We start from the raw sequence: 20,536 nt of genomic DNA, 5'->3' as shown, positions 1-20,536 counted from the left end.
CTGACCCTTATCTACCCGCTGACCCCAACACCTGACCCCTTGCCTTCCGCACCCACCCTACCACATGCTGACCTTGCCCCTGGCTTCTCTCTTCTCCCATACTAGACCTCTGTAAAACCATAGCATGATTCACATTCACACTGAGCTGTACTGTAACACTAACAGGCCATACTGTGAAGTAGGAACTAGCGTCAAAAGCCCCCGATCTTGTAACCAGCCACATGGGGAAGATCTCAAATGCAGACTCCTCGCGTCCACTTTCCTCTCTACTCGTCTCCTTCTCAAAACCGATTGGATGGGAAAACTAGAGGTCCCGCCCCTCGGACCTTCTCCTCCAATGGATTTTGAGGAGGCCAGGACGCGAGGAGTATGCAATTGAGATTCCCCTATATTTTCAGCATTGATGTTTTAGAGCCTACTCCCAAGGTCTTACGAGTGCAGCTCATCAAAAGAACTCCTCTCTCTCTCTCTCTCTCTGCCTTTTAAAAATACCCCAAATAAGCTCTCTGGGTTGCTAGGAAACCTGACTTTGTAATTCACCCTCTTTCAGTGTAGCAATTTATTTGACATTTTCTCTTTTTTGAAATTGAAATATGTCTGTTCAGAAATGCAAAAAGCATAGATATCTATTCCTTTTAGATATCTATACCCAAAATGTCTCCCTTTACCTCTTCCTTTCCCTCTTCCAGTGTTGCTCTAAGAGAGACATTGTAGTCTACCAACATGTTTTCCTTAGGAAAACTCAATCCCAATTTCTCATTGTCTCCCCAGTGTTGAAAATGGACATATTCCCTATCTGACCATGTTGATAACCAGACACAAACATATGTTATCATCAGAGATTATATTTGAATCTAACGTAATCTAACCTCATTTTTCTGTGTTCTCCAGTGTGCAGCTCGGAGCCTCAGAACATGCAGGCGGATGCCCAGAACGAAACTACCATCATGGTGATGTGGGAGCGCCCCCGTGTGGTGTATGACACCACCATCGACTGGTACTCTGTCACCTACCAGCGGCTGCAGGACCAGAACCAGCCCAAACACGAGTACCGCACCGACGGAGACCAGGACGTGGTAATACACCTGTCTACTTATCCAGCTACTGTTGCATACCTGTCAGTGCTGGAAGTGACTACTTGCCTGTGGATCGTCTCTCTCTCCCTCACTCTCTCTTTCTTTCTCTCTCTCCCTCACTCTCTCTTTCTTTCTTTCTCTCTCTCTCCCTCACTCTCTCTTTCTTTCTCTCTCTCTCTCTCTCTCCCTCACTCTCTCTTTCTTTCTCTCTCTCTCTCCCTCACTCTCTCTTTCTTTCTCTCTCTCTCTCTCCCTCACTCTCTCTTTCTTTCTCTCGCTCCCTCTCCCTCTCTCTCTCTCTCTCTCTCTCCTCTCTCTCTCTCTCTCTCTCTCTCTCTCTCTCTCTCTCTCTCTCTCTCTCTCTCTCTCTCTCTCTCGCTCTCTCCCTTTCTCTCTCGCTCTCCCACTTTCTCTCCATCTCTCGTACGTTCTCTCTCTCTCTCGTGGTTGTTTTGTGTTGTTCCTGGAGGCTGTTGCCATAGTGATAACCAAAAGATACCTGTAAACCATCTGGCCAGAGGTTTACAATATACAATATAAATACGGCTGTGATTGTTTTTGTTGTGTGTGTGTGTGTGTGTGTGTGTGTGTGTGTGTGTGTGTGTGTGTGTGTGTGTGTGTGTGTGTGTGTGTGTGTGTGTGTGTGTGTGTGTGTGTGTGTGTGTGTGTGTGTGTGTGTGTGTGTGTGTGTGTGTGTGTGTGTGTGTGTGTGTGTGTGTGTGTGTGCGATGGTTTGTGTTCATCAGACCTTATGTGCCTTCTCACACAAATCGATAGCAATTGCATGTAAGTCAGAAATCAACCTCATATGTTAAATAGGGTGAAAAAAGCTGAGACAAGCAACTGACCGTCACTACTGTAATTGGCTGAGTGTGATTGGCTGATGTATTGATGAGTTGACCGACATGTTATTTGATCAATCACCTTCTCTCAGGGGGCCATCATCCCCGGCCTCCTGTCCAACAGCAGCTATGTGGTCCAGGTGGTAGCTGTCTGCACCAATGGCCTGACGGGACGCTGGAGTGACCAGATTATAGTGGACATGCCCCAGGAGGACCCGGGTGAGACCAGCTATAGTCTCGGGCATCCACAAGCAAACATTTGAATGTTAAGGCTGTCACGAGAGACCAGATTCTAAAAGGGATTTTTAGTCCAGGAAAAGGTTGAATCTGTGTCCAGCGTGAGCCTATGCCACTCAGATTCATAGGAGAGAATAAAGAACTTAGGTTAATGGACTTTAAAGTTGAAAGTAAGTATGAAAGTTATCAAAATAGTTGTACTCATCGTGACAGTCTAATATATATATATACCCACCCATTCTCTTTTCTCCAGAAATTGAGTCTGATCCAGACAACACAGAATCTGAGGATATATTGGAACCTGAGGACATATTGGAACCAGTAGACCAGAACCCAGTAGAAGAGAGCAGCACCAGAGAGGGTCGCCAGCAGATTTTCCCTGACCAGCCCTCCACCACTGCTGCCTCCCAGGTGAGCTCTGTGCCGGTACCACCAGGCACCAGAGATGACCAGAACCGGATCGACCAGGACCCTGTGAACCAGTCCAGAGTGGACAAACCCAAGAAGGACCAGACCAGGAAGGACAAGAAGAAGCAGCGTATCCCTCCCCACCGCCCCTTCACCAGCGCTGCCTCCAACGGTAAGAGCGCCATGTGGGTCACCATGGTGACCGACCAGCCGGGGTTCCTGATTCCCGTCTCCCGGACGAACAGCCCGCCGCCTGTCCGCCGGCCAATCACAGAGGAGGCCTCGTTGTCACGGTCTCCTCAGCAGAACCGGAACCAAAACCGTGGTTCCGTTGCCCAGAAACCTGACGTTTCCGGTATCGGCCTGATACCCCCAGAGGGCGATATGTACACCCCTCCGGCAGGGGGCATGGTGGTCACTGATGTTTACTACGAGGACGTTGTCAACACCACTGCCTTAGAATCCGCAACTACGCCATCTAAAACAACACTGAAAAAAACCCTGGATGATAGAGTTCTCAGTCCTGTTACTGCCAGACCTAAAGTCACAATGAAAGGACGTGACAGGGGCTTGGTTTTGACGTCCAGGCTCTCTGATAACAGAGTTAGCACAGTGACAAGGGCCACCCCTATTCAACAGACCCCGGTTTCTGTAACCTCAACCACCTCTGTGCCCTGGATCAGATCCAGGACTTCAAGTCCCAGCAACTCCCTCTCCACGGCCTACGGCTCCTCCACTACCTCAGGCCTCGTCAAGGTCTTACAGCTCACCACCCAGCCCATATTCACAGGTAAGAAACACCTGTGTGCCCTGCAGCCCTGCATGTTTGCTGTAAATGTCTGTGTGTGTACATATAAAACATATTACACATGACCTTTATACCTTTGCCTCTCCTCCTGTTGCCAAAACTTGGTACTGTATAGTGCACTCTTACATTGTTTGGTTGTGTGGTGGTTGTTTGATGGTTTTATGAGGGCTGTTTGATGGTTGTATGATGGCTTTATGGTGCCCATATGATGGTTGTATGATGGTTGTATGAAGGTTGTGTTTTGGTTGTGTGGCGTTTGTATGATGGTTGTGTGATGGTTGTTTGATGGTTGTGTGTACCTCTCTCCTTGGTCCATCTGCCTCTCTCCGCCTGCTGCGCTGTCGATAAGGGTGATATTGCCGCTTAGACCTGCGATGGTGATAATGATGGTGGTGAAGGGACTGGCGCTCTACTGGCTGGTGGTGGTTACACTGGTGATGTGCTGCAACAGTCCAGCTCTTTGTGTCTGTCGACAGCTATCTACCCTTTTCAACTTTTCTCTCATCCTTTGGCTGCCCAGCGGTTCATACTGGGACACACTGGTACTTCAGAGATCCATGTCTCCTACCGGTAGCCAGCGGTGGTGGGTATTCCTCTGCCAGTCTTCTTTCCCTTGAATCATAAAGATTGACATCTTATGTCTCCTTCTGGGACTCTTTACCTGCCTTGCTGTGTGTGAGCTGGCTGCTCCTCCCTGACTCCAGTCTGCCCTCTGGTGGATGCTTTGTATAACCACTCAGACTCTGTGGTTGTTATGCTCCTCTCTGGTCGTCTGATGTAGTGTTGTTAAGTATTCAGTTTAGTGCTTATTTTTCACACTCAGTCTGACCAGACAGGCCTCTCTGTTCCAGTCAATACCAGCTTTCAGAGGGGGACTTGGGTTCAGCAGCCCACAGAACCTCTCAACTTTCCAGACCTATACCCCTCTGTCACCCACTCTGAGGAGGATTCTCTCACACCCTCCCAAGGGGGCTACACCCCCTTGCACCGTTCTCTCAGCCATTCAGAAGAGACAGCAGCCCTCGACCCGTCTGTCACCCCCTCCGAAAAAGACACCACCCTCTCCCCCTCTGTCTACCCCTCTGAAGAGGAGCCCAGGTCGGACAGACAGACGGTGACCTCTCCGGTTGGACAGACAGACATCAGTGGCTCAGGCTCTGGCCTCTATGGGGACGGGGTCAACCTTGGTCAGGACTGGCTGAGAGGGGCAACACTTTCCCCTGGGACAGACCTACGTTCACTCACACCGGCCTCAGCCATGGACCCAACACAGGGAGAGACACAGGGAGAGAGCAGTGGTGACTTAGGGGGTCTTTCCTCCAGCTTCTACTTTGAGAGGGAGACTGGTAGTGGTGTGTCCGAGGTGGACGGAGCAGGGGCCAATCCCCAGGGGTCTGTGGTGCTGGGGGAGGCTAGTGGGTCTGGAGATGGAGAGGTCCAAGTGGAGCCTGGTAACTCTGGTATAGAGCTGCATATCCCTTGTATAGATCTACGTGTCCCTGTTCTCCCTGACAGCAGGGCTGTGGAGGAGCTGAGGAAAGGTAACGTACGCTCAGGAATCTACCATCATGGTGGCGGGTTAGGTGATGTTATTCAGAGAGTGACATGAGATTTTCTTGTGTAGCAGAGGAAATATGATTTTGGCATTTGTACTCAATGAGGTGGTAACAGATTTCCTACTGATTTAAATGAATAAAGGATGTTTGCGTGTGCATACGGGTCTGTAAATAATAACCGGTCCCCCCCCCCCCCCCCAGAGATCAATAACAGCAGCCATGAATCAAGGGTAGAAATGGTGGGAAGTGTTGCTGAAAGGGAGAGGAGGACAGTGGTCCCTCTGGCTGTGGTATCCACCCTCACCATTATCTGTCTACTGGTCCTGGTGGGCATCCTCATCTACTGGAGGTAGGATTAGCACACTGCACTGTTAGCCGTTTTGTAATTTTATCAGTAGCTTACTGTATAAACTGAATACAGTAGATCACCATACATTCCAGAATAAATAAAAAAATTCCAGCACACTGTAAGACCTTTCTATCATTTCATGGGCACAGTATTTTACGGTATTAATTGTGGTGCATTGTGGTGAAATATTGTGTGAGCAGAAGAAATCTCTGGCTCATAGAGTTGATCAGGCTGTTGATTGTGGCCTGTGGAATGTTGTCCGACTCCTTCTCCATTGGCTGTGCGTAGTTACTGGATATTGGCGGAAACTGGAACACGCTGTTGTACATGTCGATCCGGAGCATCCCAAACATGCTCAATGGGGTGACATATTGTCCCCAGCACAAGATGCACCTGTGTAATGATCATGCTGTTTAATCAGCTTATTGATATGCCACACCTGTCAGGTGGAGGGATTATCTTGGCAAAGGAGAAATGGAAACTAGCAAATTTGTGGACAACATTTGAGAGAAATACATTTTTTGTGCATACGAAAAATGTCTGGGATCTTTTATTTCAGCTCATGAAACATGGGACCAACATTTTGCATGTTGCGTTTATGTTTTTGTTAAGTGTATATATAGGGAACAGATCAGAGTAGAAGTGGGTCTTTTAATGGTTGAATATTTAACCATGTCCGTTTGATTTGTTTTGATTAGGAAGCCTTTGATTAGGCCTGTAGAAGTGCAAGTGATATGAAACACCTAGTTTTCATTAATATGCAAATGCCTACAGCCAACCTGCTCGCTCTAATCCCTTGTAATTACAGTAAAATACTGTATTTTTTAAATAGTTTAATAGTCCGTTTTACTGTATTGTACTGTGTTTCATTGCTCTGTCATCAAGTTACTCTAAATATCTCAGTATTGTATTGGCACTATCCAGAGATATATCATAAGATATCTTGTTGTAATTTACAAGTAATGGAGAATCTTTTTACTTGTTATGACTGTGACTTTTTTTTCTCAACCTCTCACTGACTGTAAGTTGCTAAGGACAAGATCGCCCGCTAAATGACCAAAATGTAAATGTTAAAATGAAAACTTGCAAATATGTTGCTGCATGGGTAATTCCAACAAAATACTGGGTAATTCCAAAAAATTACAGTCACATTTTTGGTACCGTAAAATGAATTACTGTCAAATGTATCACACCAGCTGTCCTCTAAAATAAATTACAGTAACTTACTGGCCAATTACAGGACATTTTTTACAGTGTATGTTTTTTTTAGTTTATAGTAATGTATTGTGTAGAGCAGGTATGATTGTCTGCTCTGTAGAATTGGGAGTTGTGTCAGCTCTATTAAGTATATTTCTATTTTCAACGTTTATTCAACAGAAACTGCTTCCAGACGGTTGACTTCTACACTGAAGACACCGCCTCACCCAAAGTCATCTCTGCTCTGTCTTCACCTCTGCTGCTCACCACAGGTAACGCACGCACGCACTCGCACACACACCCACACACACACCACACACACACACCTTCGTCCATTCATCCATTCCTGTCTGTGTTTCCAGAAGAGCACGAGGCGCTGTCAGTGAAGCAGTTTGTGAAGCACGTGGCAGAGCTCCACCAGACCAACACCTTCTCCAAGGAGTTTGAGGTGAGAGAGACATCAGCCTGATACTACTGAATGTGTTATACATACCAGTCTTAATGCTCCCCAGCAGTATTAACATCACCTAGACATAGTGTTGTAGTCGGGATTTGACCCTCACTGCTTACTAAAGCTGTCATTATTCCTTTCTAATCAATAAAAGTCTATGTTAGTTCAGACTATAACTGAACTCAACACTACTGGTAAGTGAGGCATCCTGTCTGGAAGGTGTCACTGTCTGAAACAGAAACGTTTGTTTAAGGGCCAATGAGAATGGTTGTCTGTAGATGTGTATTAGATGTCCCTATTATATCTCAGTGTACCTGTTGTGGTTGTGGGTTAGCATGTTGAGGGTGTACTGTATGTTTGGGTGAGGGACTACATTACACTGTCTCTGTAGGTAACCGTACTCTAATAAACCCTGTACATGGCTATAGATACACAGAGTTTGGCAAACGTGGTAGACATTTCAGTGCCATGTTCACACCACCCATTCCAAGACAACGTTCCAATAGAATGTTAGGTGTCAACATGGCATACGGTTTGCTAAACTGTGTGGATCAGTAGGTGACTCTGTCAATAGGCATGCCCACTACCTCCAGACACATACACACACACAGAGCTGTTCCTCATGTCTGTGTATCTGCACTGACTGGTCACTGTGTGTCGCCCCAACCCCTCATCGCTGTGCCTTCTGCATTCTCACCCCCTCCTCCCCACCACCCTTCCACCTCCCATTCTCACCCCCCGCCCCTCCTTCCTCCCCCTCCCATTAGATTGTGACAGAGTGTTATGAGGTAAGACTCCCTTTGTGTTAGATTAGATATGCGCACGGTATCGAAGATGTGATCTCATCTTATCCTGATTCATCAGGACTTCCTGAATCTTTGATGTTTGACCTCAGAATCAGGAAGACCGTTTCTCTTTATCCTTTATCATTGGAATTGACTGATAGTGTTTTCTTTGTTGCATGGATCACATCTCTGAGTAGCTGTACTGTCTGCTGTCATGTATTTCAGTGTTTTCTTGTGTGTTGTGTTCTTCTTGCATGCTACCTTCTATTTGATAATTGGACTCCGGCCGGGTTGTGTGTGTTGATTCGTAATGGCTGTGTGTGTGTGTGTGTGTGTGTGTGTGTGTGTGTGTGTGTGTGTGTGTGTGTGTGTGTGTGTGTGTGTGTGTGTGTGTGTGTGTGTGTGTGTGTGTGTGTGTGTGTGTGTGTGTGTGTGTGTGTGTGTGTGTGTTGCGTGCGTGCGTGCGTGCGTGCGTGCGTGTGTGTGTGTGTGTGTACGTGTGTGTGTATTGGTCATTGGTCAGGGTTGTGTGACTGAGTGCCAGTGTGTGTTTCTCTGACAGGAGGTGCAGTCGTGCACGGTGGAGATGGGCATCACTACTGACAGCTCCAACCACCCAGACAACAAGAACAAGAACCGATACATCAACATCATGGCCTGTACGTCACTCCCTCACTCACACTCACACAGACACAGACACACACACACATACAGACTATTCATTAACCCTCTTTGTTGTTCTAGATGACCACAGCAGAGTCAAACTGCTGGAAGAGAGAAAAGGTGGAGACTACATCAATGCTAACTTTGTTGATGTAAGTAGCTCCTCTCCTAATCATTAATATCATCCATATCTATATCGAATACTAAACATGTACGTACACTATATAAATGGGATTAGTATAGAAATACAGACTGAGGGGTAGTATGGAAGATTGACTGGATGATTGGTTGATTGATTGATATCTGTGTGTGTGTGTGTGTTTTCCTGTCAGGGTTTTGAGCGTACAAGGGCCTACATCGCAGCCCAGGGGCCCCTGAAGTCTGGAACAGAGGACTTCTGGAGGATGGTGTGGCAGGAGAATGTTGGAGTCATCGTCATGATCACCAACCTGTTGGAGAAGGGGCGGGTCAGTTAGTCACCCAGACAGACTGCAGGCTGGGGCACTGTGTTAAAGTGTCTATTTTTACACCGTTTAAACAGAAAACATTGGTTCAACAGGGAAGACAAATGGAACATATCTACGTTTGTGAAATGTTTGTTACTTTTATATGACTGCTTTGACCATTGTGTGACTGAGGCTCTCGCCCTCTGTGATGTCAGAGGAAGTGTGACCAGTACTGGCCAATAGAGAACCAGGAGGAGTACGGTCATTTCCTGGTGACCCTAAAAGACACCAAGACCCTGGCCTACTATACCCTGAGGACCTTTACCCTCAGAGACACCTCACAAAAGGTACCTTCCTGGACACACACACACACACACCTTGAAGAAGATGCACTGCAGTGCACAGAGCTTGTAGTCTGTTTGACCCTGCCTGCTGTGTGTTGTACCTACAGGCTTCCCAGAGGGGACGCTGTGCTGAGAGGACGGTGGTCCAGTACCACTACACCCAGTGGCCTGACATGGGCGTGCCTGAATACACCCTGCCTGTCCTCTCCTTCGTACGGGCCTCGACCCAGGCCAGGACTCAGGACATGGGCCCCGTCCTCGTACACTGCAGGTGGGCTGGGTGTGAAGGGGGGGGGGGGACTTGGCAAAACTGTTGCTTGAGAAAAGGTTGAATAACAGTATGCAGATCCAACGGCTTGGTGCAGGAGGTGGGTATCCAAGTATTCATTTCTGAAAAGGGAAGCGTTGTGTTGTGTGGGACTCTCTCACAAGTGTGTCCTGTGTGTGTGTAGTGCTGGTGTGGGGAGGACAGGGACCTATATTGTGCTGGACAGCATGTTGCAACAGATCCAGGACCAGGGAACAGTCAACATACTGGGCTTCCTCAAACACGTCAGAACACAGAGGAACTACCTGGTACAGACGGAGGTAATGCACACACTTACTGGAGCAGCGTTTCTCAAACATGTCCTGGTGTGAACCAAGGGGTGCACATTTTGGTTTTTGCCCAAACACTACACAGCCAACTCAAATAAGGAACTCATTATCCATTTTTAATTATTTTAATCAGCTGTTCAGTGCTAGGGCTAAAAAGTAAACGTGCAGCCCTTGAGGTCCCCAGGAACGAGTTTGGGAAACACTGAATTAGGGTTAATTGCCTTGCTCAAGGGCACATTGATAGATGTTTCACCTAGTCAGCTTGGGGATTCAAACCGGCAACCTTTTGGTTACTGGCCCAACGCTCTTAACCGCTAGGCTACCAGACACCTTTATGCCATGCTTTGATATACACAGACCTGAAAATATTGTAAAGGTGGAAGCAACAAGGCTCTGCCCAATAGGCAAACTTTGAACATATAGGAGCTAGGAGAAGGGGCTAGAGGTTGAAATGCAACTGGGCCCAGCTCTGCTGTCGGTGATGTGAGTGAGAGGTCTCCCTCTGTGTTATGTCTCTCTGGTCCACAGGAGCAGTATGTGTTTATCCACGATGCCCTGGTGGAGGCCATCGTCAGCAGGGACACTCTGGTGACCTCTGATCTGGTCCACAGGAGCAGTATCCTCCACGATGCCCTGGACCTGCTGACCACCGGATCCCACTCCCGGCCTGGACCACCGGGCCCTCCGGCAGGACGCATGGAGAGACAGTTCAAGGTCAGAACACACACACAGACCCAGATGTGGGTTTGTCACAAGTGGAACCCTACACCCTAGTGTGCTACTTTCAGGGCCCTGACTTGGGACCTGCTCAAACACATTGAGGATACGTCATCTCAACCTTCCTCCTTTCCTTGAAGTAATCAATGATCAGGCATGACTTGATTGGTGAATCAAGTATAGCGGGAGTGGTAATGTGATGGTAATGTGTTGGTTATGTGGCTGATCTGGTAGTGTTATGGTAATGTTTACTACTGCCGTGGTATAGCTGGTGAGTCAGCGCAGAGCCAGACAGGCTGACTACGCCGCTGCCCTGAGAGAAGGAAACGATGACAAAAACAGGACCTCCTCTCTCATGCCGGGTGAGTTGATGTAGCCAAACACACACAACATGAAATGGTTGGTTAGAGACAGCCATTCAGTCGATACCAGGAAGAGGGTCTCCTTCATCTTTTTTTGTCTTACCCCAGCGGAGAAGAGAAATAAACAAAAGAACATTTTGATTCGGTGTAATGAAATAATTGAATAGTTTATCTGGGCAAACCTGAAACCTTTCAATAAATACATTCAAGCAATACTTTAGGACCACTTGAAAAGAATAGATTGGGTTGTGTGTTTCTGTGTGTGCTGCAGTGGAGAGATCCAGAGTGTGTCTGTCATGTCCAGTGGATGGAGAATCTTCAGACTACATCAACGCTTCCTATATCATGGTAAGAGCAAGGTTGTCCGTTTGATAAGGACCCCTTGTAAATGCTTTATAGAGCATTCACAGGGTCTTCATAAACACTACATACACTGTGTACAAAACATTAGGAACTGCTCTTTCCATGACATAGACTGACAAGGTGAATCCAGGTGAAAGCAATGATCCCTTATTGATGTCAACTATTAAATCCACGTCAATCAGTGTAGAGGAAGGGGAGGAGTCCGGGTTAAGAAAGGATGTTAAGCCTCGAGACAATTGAGACATGGATTGTGTATGTGTGCCATTCAGAGGGTGAATGGACCAGACAAAATATGTAAGTGCCTTTGAAGAGGGTATGTTGGTAGTAGGTGCCAGGGGCACCGGTTTGAGTGTGTCAAGAACTGCAATGCTACTGGGTTTATCACGATCAACCGTTCCCCTTGTTGATCAAGAACGGTCCACCACCCAAAGTATTGTACATCCAGCCAACTTGACACAACTGTCCCTGTGGATCGGTGTTCCCAATGTTTTGTACACTCATAAATCATGTAGAAGCAAAGTCATATGTGTGTTCCGGATTCATTGTTGTTTATTTTGACTGTGTCTGTGCTGTGTTCCAGGGTTACCACAAGAGCAGGGAGTTTATCCTGACCCAGTCTCCTCTCCCCTCCACTGTCACGGACTTCTGGAGAATGGTCTGGGATCACAACGCACAGCTCATCATCTCGCTGCCTGACACACACACAGCACAGGTAAACAGATAGCATTACACACACACACACAGGTCAACAGTTTCACACCTATAACTCTGTCTCGATTGTGTCCTATCAGCGCGAGGGGGAGGAGTCGTGTGCATATTGGCCCAGTAAGGATCAGCCAATCAGCTGTGAGGGTTTCATAGTGTCATTCTCTGGAGAGGACCACATGTGTCTGGCCAACGAGGAGAGACTGGTGGTCCACGACTTCTTACTGGAGGCCACACAGGTGAGATCCAACCTCACACACTCACACGTGTACGCCTGCACGCGTACACACACACACACAGATCCAACCACACACAGCCCAGCTAGCACATAACGTTCTGAGAACCATATGTTTCTTAGAGCTTGGTGAGAGAAATGGCTGACTTATGGTTATTTTGCATTCAACCTTTCCACAACTTTCTGGGAATGGCGCAGGATAGTTGCTTGCCTTTGAAACATTCTCGGCACATTTAAGGAACTTGACAAAAAACCTTATTTTCTTGGTATTTCATTACTTTAACAGAACATTTCCTAAAAGTTCAAACATGGTTACGTTTCATTTCAATGTTAGGTTATGTTCTCCAAATGGTTTGGCATTGGGAATGTTCTCAGATAGTTGAGAGAACGTTAAGAAACAAGTTATTCTGTGGGAATTTCAGTACTTCAGCCTAACGTTTCCTACAGGTTTCCTCGTGGTTCTATTTAAAGTCACGTTCTCCAATTGTTCCAAGAACGTGAAGAAAACGTTCCATAAAAACAGAAGAAAGTGTTTGTAACGTTCAGAGAACTTTCTAAGAATGTTATTTAAAAATTCCTTTCTCAGCATCAACATAACTCTCTCTATCCTCTATCTTGTTAAGTGTGTTGGCCACACCCACTATTTGTCCACATCTGTTCTTAGTGCGTTCTTGTTTCACAGAGTGTTTATTGGTAGTCTTAAGCAAATCTACTTTGAAACAAAAGTATTTGTTGAAATGTATAACATTTTGAGTTTGCATCCCAATGTCCACTTTATATACATCACAGAAGACTGAAATGTAACAAAACCGTTTCACATAGAAACCAAATTTTTCTGTTAAAAAAAAAAAAAAAAAGATTATTAATTATGAAATTATGAAAAATATTAATAACATTCCACCCATTAGGCAACTAGAAGGTGGTTTGGTTGACTGCAGGAAAGGGCTACCAAGGAAATTAATTTCCATGTGTCCTATCTGTGCTTGGAGTTCAAACATGTTTTGAACCCAAAATAATCTAGCAGTGTTATTAAAAGTCTCATTGAAACATTCAGTGAACATTTTTAAGGAAGTTGTTAAAAAACCTCCAAATACCCTATAATTTAATTTATCAGAGGGTTAATAAAACCTTCCAGGGAAACATTCAAGGAACTTCCCTGGCTGCAAACTAAAAATAAACATTCCCAGAACAGGCAACATTTTAAATTCTGTTCTCAGAACGTTTAAAAAACGTCAAATTTTACCGGTCAGAAAGCATATTGGCTTTGTTCCCACAACCAATGTGAAACCAAAAACATACGTTCCCACAACTTCCAAGGAACCAAATGTGCTAGCTGGGAGAGATCAAACTAGACACACACACACACACACAAATGAGGACCACACACAAACGAGGTCTACACATACACACTCCACGCTCTCTCTTTCCCCAGGATAACTATGTCCTGGAGGTGCGTCAGTACATGTCCCCCTGCTGGCCCAACCCAGACAGCCCCGTCAGCGGCACCTTCCAGCTGCTCAACATTATCACAGAGGACAGCAGACAGAGAGAAGGAACCATAGTCGTGCATGACCGGTGAGTCACTGCTCTCTTCTGTTCCTCGAGTCTTCTCTGTTCCCTCTGTGTTCTCTGGGGTTGGGAGGTCAGCTCAGGGCCGGTAGGGTGCGAGAGGAGTCTTATTTGAAGAGTGTTTTAACTCACTGATGGGAACTGATTTCACCGATTCACCATATAAAGTGCTTTTTGTTCCAGGAGTAGTTGGTTCATTCTGTGTTTGAGACAAAGACTTGGGTGTTGTTTCTGTAATTGGTTCATAGCATATTTTCCCCCTGTCTGTGTCTGTGTTAGGCTGGGTGGCTCGGTGGCGGGGCTGTTCTGTGCCCTCACCACCCTGGCACAGCAGCTGGAGCAGCGGGGCTCTGTGGATGTGTACGAGGTGGCACGGATGACTAACCTGATGAGGCCTGGTGTCTTCAACGACATGGTATGTCCTGGAACAGCACACACACACACAACACAGAAACCCAGGGAACATAGCACAGCTCAAACATAGACACATACATACTCACACCAGGCTGATTATATAGACTAGACGTAACATAGTAAATGAACATTTGGGACATTCAAAGTAGTATGATTGTTACGTTTGGTATGGTTACATAAGGCAGAAGATTACTTAGGCAAAAACAAAAGGACAGGTGTTGGTCGGGGTGGATGGGTGGTCGTTTAACGCGAACATCTATCAACCCTAAGGTTGCGTTTTCAAATCTCATCACAGACAACTTTAGCAACTTTTCAACTATTTTCTTCTTTTTTAGCTACTTTGCATCTACTTAGCATGTTAGCTAACCCTTACCCAAACCCTAAACTTAACACTTTAACCTAACTCCTAAACCTAACCTTAACCCTAACCATTTACCCCTAGCCTAGCTAATGTTGGCATTAGCCACCGAGCTAACGTTAGCCACAACTAATTGTAATTCGTAACATATCATGCGTATTGCAAATCCGTAACATATTGTACTAATTGCAATTTGTAACATATTGTACTAATTGCAATTCGTAACATATCATATGAATTGTAATTCGCTAACATGAGCCACAACAAATTGGAATTTGTAACATATCATACGTAAACAAAAAATCGTAACATATTGTGCGAAATGCAATTCGTAACATATCATATAAAATATAATTCATAACATATAATAAGAAATGGATTATGGACATCCACAAATTAATACATACCATACCAAACGGAACATATCACACTCATTTGGGTCTGATGGATTTTAGTTTACTATGTTACGTCTACCCCTGAGTCCAGGTTGCACACACATGCACACACACCACACACACACACACCCCTTACACAAACAGCTCACATAGCTCACAAAGTTAGCCTACACACACACACCTGCACACCATACATAGTTAGCTCACTCACACACTGCTCACAAATAGCTCTCACACACCAGAGTGCGAATTACACCATGACATTCGGGGGTCTCTATTGAGTGAATGCTCTTGCATTGGCCTAATAATAAAGACTTCCTTTTAAACTTAATGTGGCGTGAACACAACTAGTCATGATATTTTCAACTGATCAAATTTAGTCAAACCAATAACTTCAAAAGTAGGCTACCTGTGCATGTTTGTCCACTCCAAAATATTTCCAGCACCAACAAGTATGTATGCCTCATGACATCCAGCGATTGCCATTGATTAGGTCTACGATAATTGATGCGTTTCGCTGACAAATTGACCTTTTTTGTAGCCTAAACCATCAGGACACCCAAAACGAGGCTGAAACTGTCCTGGAAAAAAACGGGATGGACAGCCTAACACACAACTTACAAGACTAGGCTATAATGTGTATTGACTATGAACTTCAAATAGGCCTACCGGTAGCCAGTGTGTACTTGTAAAAAGAAAAAAAATGAAAGGTGAGTAAACTCTGATTGCCGGTCGCGGTGAAAACAGTAACGCTCCCATTACTTTCAATGCATTTTTATGAAAAAGGTGGGTAAACTTGCATTTACCTTCCACTAAGCCTAAGCCATAAAAACAGCCCCAGACCATTATGCCTCCTGCACCAAACTTTACAGTTGCATTCTGGCAGGTATTCTCCTGGCATCCGCCGAACCCAGATTCGTCCGTCGGACTGCCAGATGGTGAAGTGCCATGAAAAAAATTGAAGAATGGATAAATTTGCATTATTTCGAGACCCCCCCCAAAAAAAAAATGTGGGGACTTTTGTTGCATTTACGGGAGATAACATCTCATTCAGGGGAGCTGAGCCCTTTACTGACTCTGTCTTTCACCTCTCCACTCCTAGGAGCAATACCAGTTCATGTACAGGGCCGTGTTGAGTCTGGTGGACAGCCAGGAAGACCAGAGGGCCCTACAGTCCCCTGAGACCAACGGTTCAGTTCTCCTGGGGGCCACCACTGCAGCAGAGAGCCTGGAGTCCCTCATGTAACCTCTCACACACAGAGACACATACACACACACACACTCCAAGGAGCACCACACACTCTGGAAAATACACTGTGCTCTATGTCCTTCACTATCTCAATCATCCCGAGAGAGAATATTGCCTTTTTTTATACCAGTCGTTTGCAACGTGAGCTAGCCACTAGTGGATTGTGATTAATAGGCTTAGCTGGCTACAAAATACATGAGATTACGCATCGTATTATCAGAATAAAACATACTGTTTGTCGTGTATGACCACACGTTGCAACTGGCTGCTAGGGGCTGGTAATTCTGTGCCTTTTGTAATTCATGTTGTACTTTAAAACGGTTTGATACTATGTCTTTGTGACTAATGCCAAATGTTCTGTACTCTTTTTGTTGTTTTTGTTTTAAAGGTGATCACTGTCTTGCTTAAAGTTTGTTTCAGTTTTTGAGTTACTTGATTTAACTATCTATCCCTTTGAAACGTCTTCTTCGTATGTAATTACTTACAAGGGAACAATATCCTTCCTATATTCTGTCATTCTATCGACTGTATGTTTCTTCTCGCTCTTGTGGATGACTTTGTGTAAATACTGGTGTTAAACATGTAGAATAAGAGATGATCAGTTGGAAAGGTGAAATTATATAATATTATCTCATATTATGTAAATAATAATAATTGACCACTATCAAAAGGCCAAATGTATTTATACATCTAGATTTGATATTTTACTATGAAGTTGGCTTTCTAGCCATTTACAAACATTACTGCTGTTTATTTTCATCCCCTTTTTTTCGGGGGGGGGGGGGTAGTACTGTGTTGATAATTGAGTTCAAATATCGATAATGCTTATTTCTTATGTTTTGATCTTTTTTGAACATTATAAAGTTTGGACTATTCAGTAGTCATAAGATTACTATAAACACCACTGTACATTTGAACAGATCCATGCTTTTATTTATACTATAATACAAGAGCATTGTGGGTAAAAGTTTGAGGAGGACCTGTACATTGTTGATGAAGAGAAATAAATAAACTAATCAAATCAATTTCACAATCTTGATCGTTAAACTGAGACTGAGTCAGAAATTATACTTGCATATAGCTATAGTTGAATTATACCATACATATACATGTAGATGTACACAACACATATACATAATTGCGGTGAGAATATGCATGTCCGTCCCACAGGTATGTTAACATCATTATAATATAACACATCATTATTATTACATGGCCTGTTCGTTTGTCACACACCCAGTGCACTTGACCCGGGTAAGATATGCCCAGTTCCAAACCAACCCCTACCCACTAGACACTATTGTAGATACGTGATGAATAAATACGATCTACTTTAAAGGAAACGTCCAATCAAAAGCTATGATGTGGCAAGTGACACTTTGCTTCTTGAAAGTCCAATATCTTGAAAGCTGCTGACAGGCAAACATTTTGGTATCAATAATGGACTAATGTAACAAATACCAAAAGATAGTTTTTAAGTGCCTAAGGGGTAGGTGTCCATTTGGAATACAGGAAGAATCAAGGTTAAGCACATATCCCACCCACCCCTCCCTCCCTTCCCCTGTATATATGTACAAAGTCTAAATCAGATTTTTTTTTTGTGCAATAATATATCGAGTTATACAAATATAGGCATAAGAATAATCGGAAGCATTTTTTAAATTCCCTAGACTGATCTCTGGTTGAAAAATAGACGTTTAGTTTTCACCTCACCCTTTTCTACTCTACAGCACCACATGGGCTCATGTTTTTCAAGCTATAAGGTATGAAATGACCTGAAATTAATCAAAATTATTTAAAAAGAATACAATCTTGCTTTGGAAGATTAAGGCAAGTCGGACATTAAAAAAATATCTTATATTCAAGCACAGTTAGTATATTATATATACTGTATATATCTATATATATATATATTCTTACATAAATCTCTATTTGTTTAGAAAGCAAGCATACCCCGAATCACAGTAGAGTAACATCACAGGAAGTGTAGCTGGCTCTAAAGTGTGTGTGTGTGTGTGTGTGTGTGTGTGTGTGTGTGTGTGTGTGTGTGTGTGTGTGTGTGTGTGTGTGTGTGTGTGTGTGTGTGTGTGTGTGTGTGTGTGTGTGTGTGTGTGTGTGTGCGTGCGTGCGTGCGTGCGTGCGTCTTCCTCAGCTCAGGAGTGGTAGCTGGTTTGAGCATGTACTGCCTCCCCCCATACACCCCTCTTCTCGGTTTGCCCTCCCCTCCATCGCCTCCCTCTCTTTTCTCCTGTCATCTGCCTCATCCCTCTCTTGTGTGTCTGCGCCTCTTAGTTCCCCTGGGAACCCTGTAATGGAGAACAAGTTAAAGAGGGAAGAAAGGTTAGGTACAGTTCCAAGGGGCCGATATTGAAATGACCACCATGCAAGAGGCTTTTTATGTATGTGTGTCCTCTCCTCACTGAGTTGGTTCTCTTGCGTTTCCAGCAGTCAGGGTTGAGTCTCTTCTGCTCGTCAGCCAGAGCCTTGGCCTCCATGGTGTACATCCTCCTCTCCTCTCCTCGCATCTTCTTCCACTTCTCTCCCAGGATCACACTGATCGCTCTGAGGGCAGCACACACACACACACACACACACACACACACACACACACACACACACACACACACACACACACACACACACACACACACACACACACACACACACACACACACACACACACATAATGTGGTACATTCACTTGATTGATTAGTCCAGGGAATTTGGGGATTTTTTTGCACGCACAAATGCTCACACACACCTGTTATCCTTCCCAGGGTACATCTGGGTGTACTCCAACCTGAACTTCTTTGCGAATAGCATGAATGCATTCATTGGCCGCTTGCACTTTGTGGGCGAAGCCCCGCCGGCTGCTCCCGAGTCCTGCTGGATCTTAATTGGCTTGTTGCGGTGTGTGTCTTGGTCGGGGCTGACGGCGCCCCCGCCGGACTGGGAGGCCCTACGCTGCCGGGCCATGCTGCTCAGAACGTACACCGCCGACGAGTCCAGGGGAGTGAAGTCATAACTGGTGTGAACAACACAGGAACACAAAGAAGACTCACACACTGAGATCTGAGAGGCTTTAGCTCAGGGGGACTAACACAGTCTTGAGCTACGGTACAGAATGGACACTACTGACGCTATTGAACTACTGCTGAGGGGTTTCACCTCCTGAACGTGTCGAACACCAGGGAGTCATCAGTGTGGATGGCATCTCTGTGTCCAGGAGGCAGACACACGTCTCCCACCATCACCTCATAGCACGGGATCCCATACTGCACCACGGTCAGACTGGGGTAGAACGACGACCAGCCTGCCACAAGAACACACACGCGTTAGAGAAACACACGTTACACACCATACACCTTATAATTTACATACGTTACACACACACCACCCACACACACCCGGGCCTCCTACCTTTGTTTCTGACGTAGAACGGGTGGTCCAGCTGACACTCAGCGGACAGAAGACACTCACCACAGGCACCTGGGTCAAAGGTCAGCTTGAGGACGGACTGGCCGAACGCCCGGCTCTCTGTGTGGGACACCAGCCTCAGGCCCTCACGACCATAGCCCTGAGGACAAGACAAAACAGAATTACTGATGGGGAACTTTACTCACAAGGGGCTCATAGGGAGATAGGAGATGATAGGAGACCATATTAAAGAATTTCAGTTAAACTGTGTTACTTAGGAACTCATTAGTCCACTGAGCTAGGTATTATTGTACCTTCAGGGGATGTGATATTGCCTCTAAATGAGTATGTACTGTACCTTCAGGGGGCGGGTTATAGCCTCTGCCTCATCATCTGAGTCTTCGTCTGACACCAGTTCCTCAGCATCCTGCCACTCCACACTAGAACCCTTATGGAACCGCAGACGAGTGCCTGAGGACACATGAAGAAATGTATAGAAAATGGATTAATGGTCATTACAGGTGTTCGGTCCCGGAAGTGATCACATAGACATATACAGTCAGTGCCCAGTTTATTAAGTACATCCTGAATTCTTCGGGCATGAATTCTACAAGGTGTCAGAAACACTCGTACAATCCATGCCCAATTGGTATCAAGGGATCTAACGTGTACCAAGAAAACATTCCCTACACCAGTACACCACCAGCCTGTACTGTTGACACCAGGCAGGATGTGTCCATCAACTCATGCTGCTTACGCTAAATCGAGCCAGACGCAACAGGAACCGGGATTCGTCGAGCCAGGCGATGTGTTTCCACTCCTCAGTTGTCCAGTATGATCACGTGCCCACTGGAGCCGCTTCTTCTTGTTTTGATCTAATAGTAGTGGAACCCGGGTCTGTTTGCGTCTGTCTACCTGTTAGCGTGCAAGATTCTTGCCATTCTCCTTCAACCTCTCTCATCAACGAGCTGTTTTCGCCATCAGAGCTGCTGC

The 20,536-nt window shown here is 45.4% G+C and overlaps 2 protein-coding genes across 5 annotated transcripts in view; one reads left to right on the top strand and one right to left on the bottom strand.

Moving 5' to 3' along the window:
• LOC124013970 (receptor-type tyrosine-protein phosphatase zeta-like) overlaps nucleotides 1–16,328 on the top strand; it is a 49,630-nt gene extending 33,302 nt beyond the window's left edge. For 3 of the 4 annotated variants that reach the window (XM_046328579.1, XM_046328578.1, XM_046328577.1), the window contains exons 9-29: nucleotides 892–1,076; nucleotides 2,011–2,137; nucleotides 2,409–3,353; nucleotides 5,129–5,276; nucleotides 6,654–6,745; nucleotides 6,836–6,921; nucleotides 7,692–7,712; nucleotides 8,272–8,368; nucleotides 8,454–8,524; nucleotides 8,705–8,839; nucleotides 9,034–9,165; nucleotides 9,270–9,433; nucleotides 9,615–9,750; nucleotides 10,288–10,473; nucleotides 10,745–10,838; nucleotides 11,110–11,186; nucleotides 11,782–11,913; nucleotides 11,993–12,145; nucleotides 13,574–13,716; nucleotides 13,990–14,125; nucleotides 15,980–16,328. In XM_046328579.1, coding sequence (XP_046184535.1) covers nucleotides 892–1,076; nucleotides 2,011–2,137; nucleotides 2,409–3,353; nucleotides 5,129–5,276; nucleotides 6,654–6,745; nucleotides 6,836–6,921; nucleotides 7,692–7,712; nucleotides 8,272–8,368; nucleotides 8,454–8,524; nucleotides 8,705–8,839; nucleotides 9,034–9,165; nucleotides 9,270–9,433; nucleotides 9,615–9,750; nucleotides 10,288–10,473; nucleotides 10,745–10,838; nucleotides 11,110–11,186; nucleotides 11,782–11,913; nucleotides 11,993–12,145; nucleotides 13,574–13,716; nucleotides 13,990–14,125; nucleotides 15,980–16,123 — 3,404 coding nt within the window. In that variant the 3' untranslated portion in view covers nucleotides 16,124–16,328. The remainder of the gene's footprint in view (nucleotides 1–891; nucleotides 1,077–2,010; nucleotides 2,138–2,408; nucleotides 3,354–5,128; nucleotides 5,277–6,653; nucleotides 6,746–6,835; nucleotides 6,922–7,691; nucleotides 7,713–8,271; nucleotides 8,369–8,453; nucleotides 8,525–8,704; nucleotides 8,840–9,033; nucleotides 9,166–9,269; nucleotides 9,434–9,614; nucleotides 9,751–10,287; nucleotides 10,474–10,744; nucleotides 10,839–11,109; nucleotides 11,187–11,781; nucleotides 11,914–11,992; nucleotides 12,146–13,573; nucleotides 13,717–13,989; nucleotides 14,126–15,979) is intronic. The other variant, XM_046328580.1, reaches the window with a different exon arrangement.
• A 705-nt stretch (nucleotides 16,329–17,033) lies between these two features.
• LOC124013971 (HMG box-containing protein 1-like) overlaps nucleotides 17,034–20,536 on the bottom strand; it is a 10,443-nt gene continuing 6,940 nt past the window's right edge. The window contains exons 6-11 of the mRNA XM_046328581.1: nucleotides 19,902–20,014; nucleotides 19,547–19,703; nucleotides 19,295–19,439; nucleotides 18,888–19,151; nucleotides 18,547–18,688; nucleotides 17,034–18,432 (exon numbers count right to left, since the gene is read on the bottom strand). Coding sequence (XP_046184537.1) covers nucleotides 18,415–18,432; nucleotides 18,547–18,688; nucleotides 18,888–19,151; nucleotides 19,295–19,439; nucleotides 19,547–19,703; nucleotides 19,902–20,014 — 839 coding nt within the window. The 3' untranslated portion in view covers nucleotides 17,034–18,414. The remainder of the gene's footprint in view (nucleotides 18,433–18,546; nucleotides 18,689–18,887; nucleotides 19,152–19,294; nucleotides 19,440–19,546; nucleotides 19,704–19,901; nucleotides 20,015–20,536) is intronic.

The sequence above is a fragment of the Oncorhynchus gorbuscha genome, linkage group LG25, assembly GCF_021184085.1.
Source record: "Oncorhynchus gorbuscha isolate QuinsamMale2020 ecotype Even-year linkage group LG25, OgorEven_v1.0, whole genome shotgun sequence".
NCBI lineage: Eukaryota > Metazoa > Chordata > Actinopteri > Salmoniformes > Salmonidae > Oncorhynchus > Oncorhynchus gorbuscha.
The sequence above is the reverse complement of the archived record's forward strand: the minus strand, read 5'-3'. Positions and strand labels throughout refer to the sequence as shown.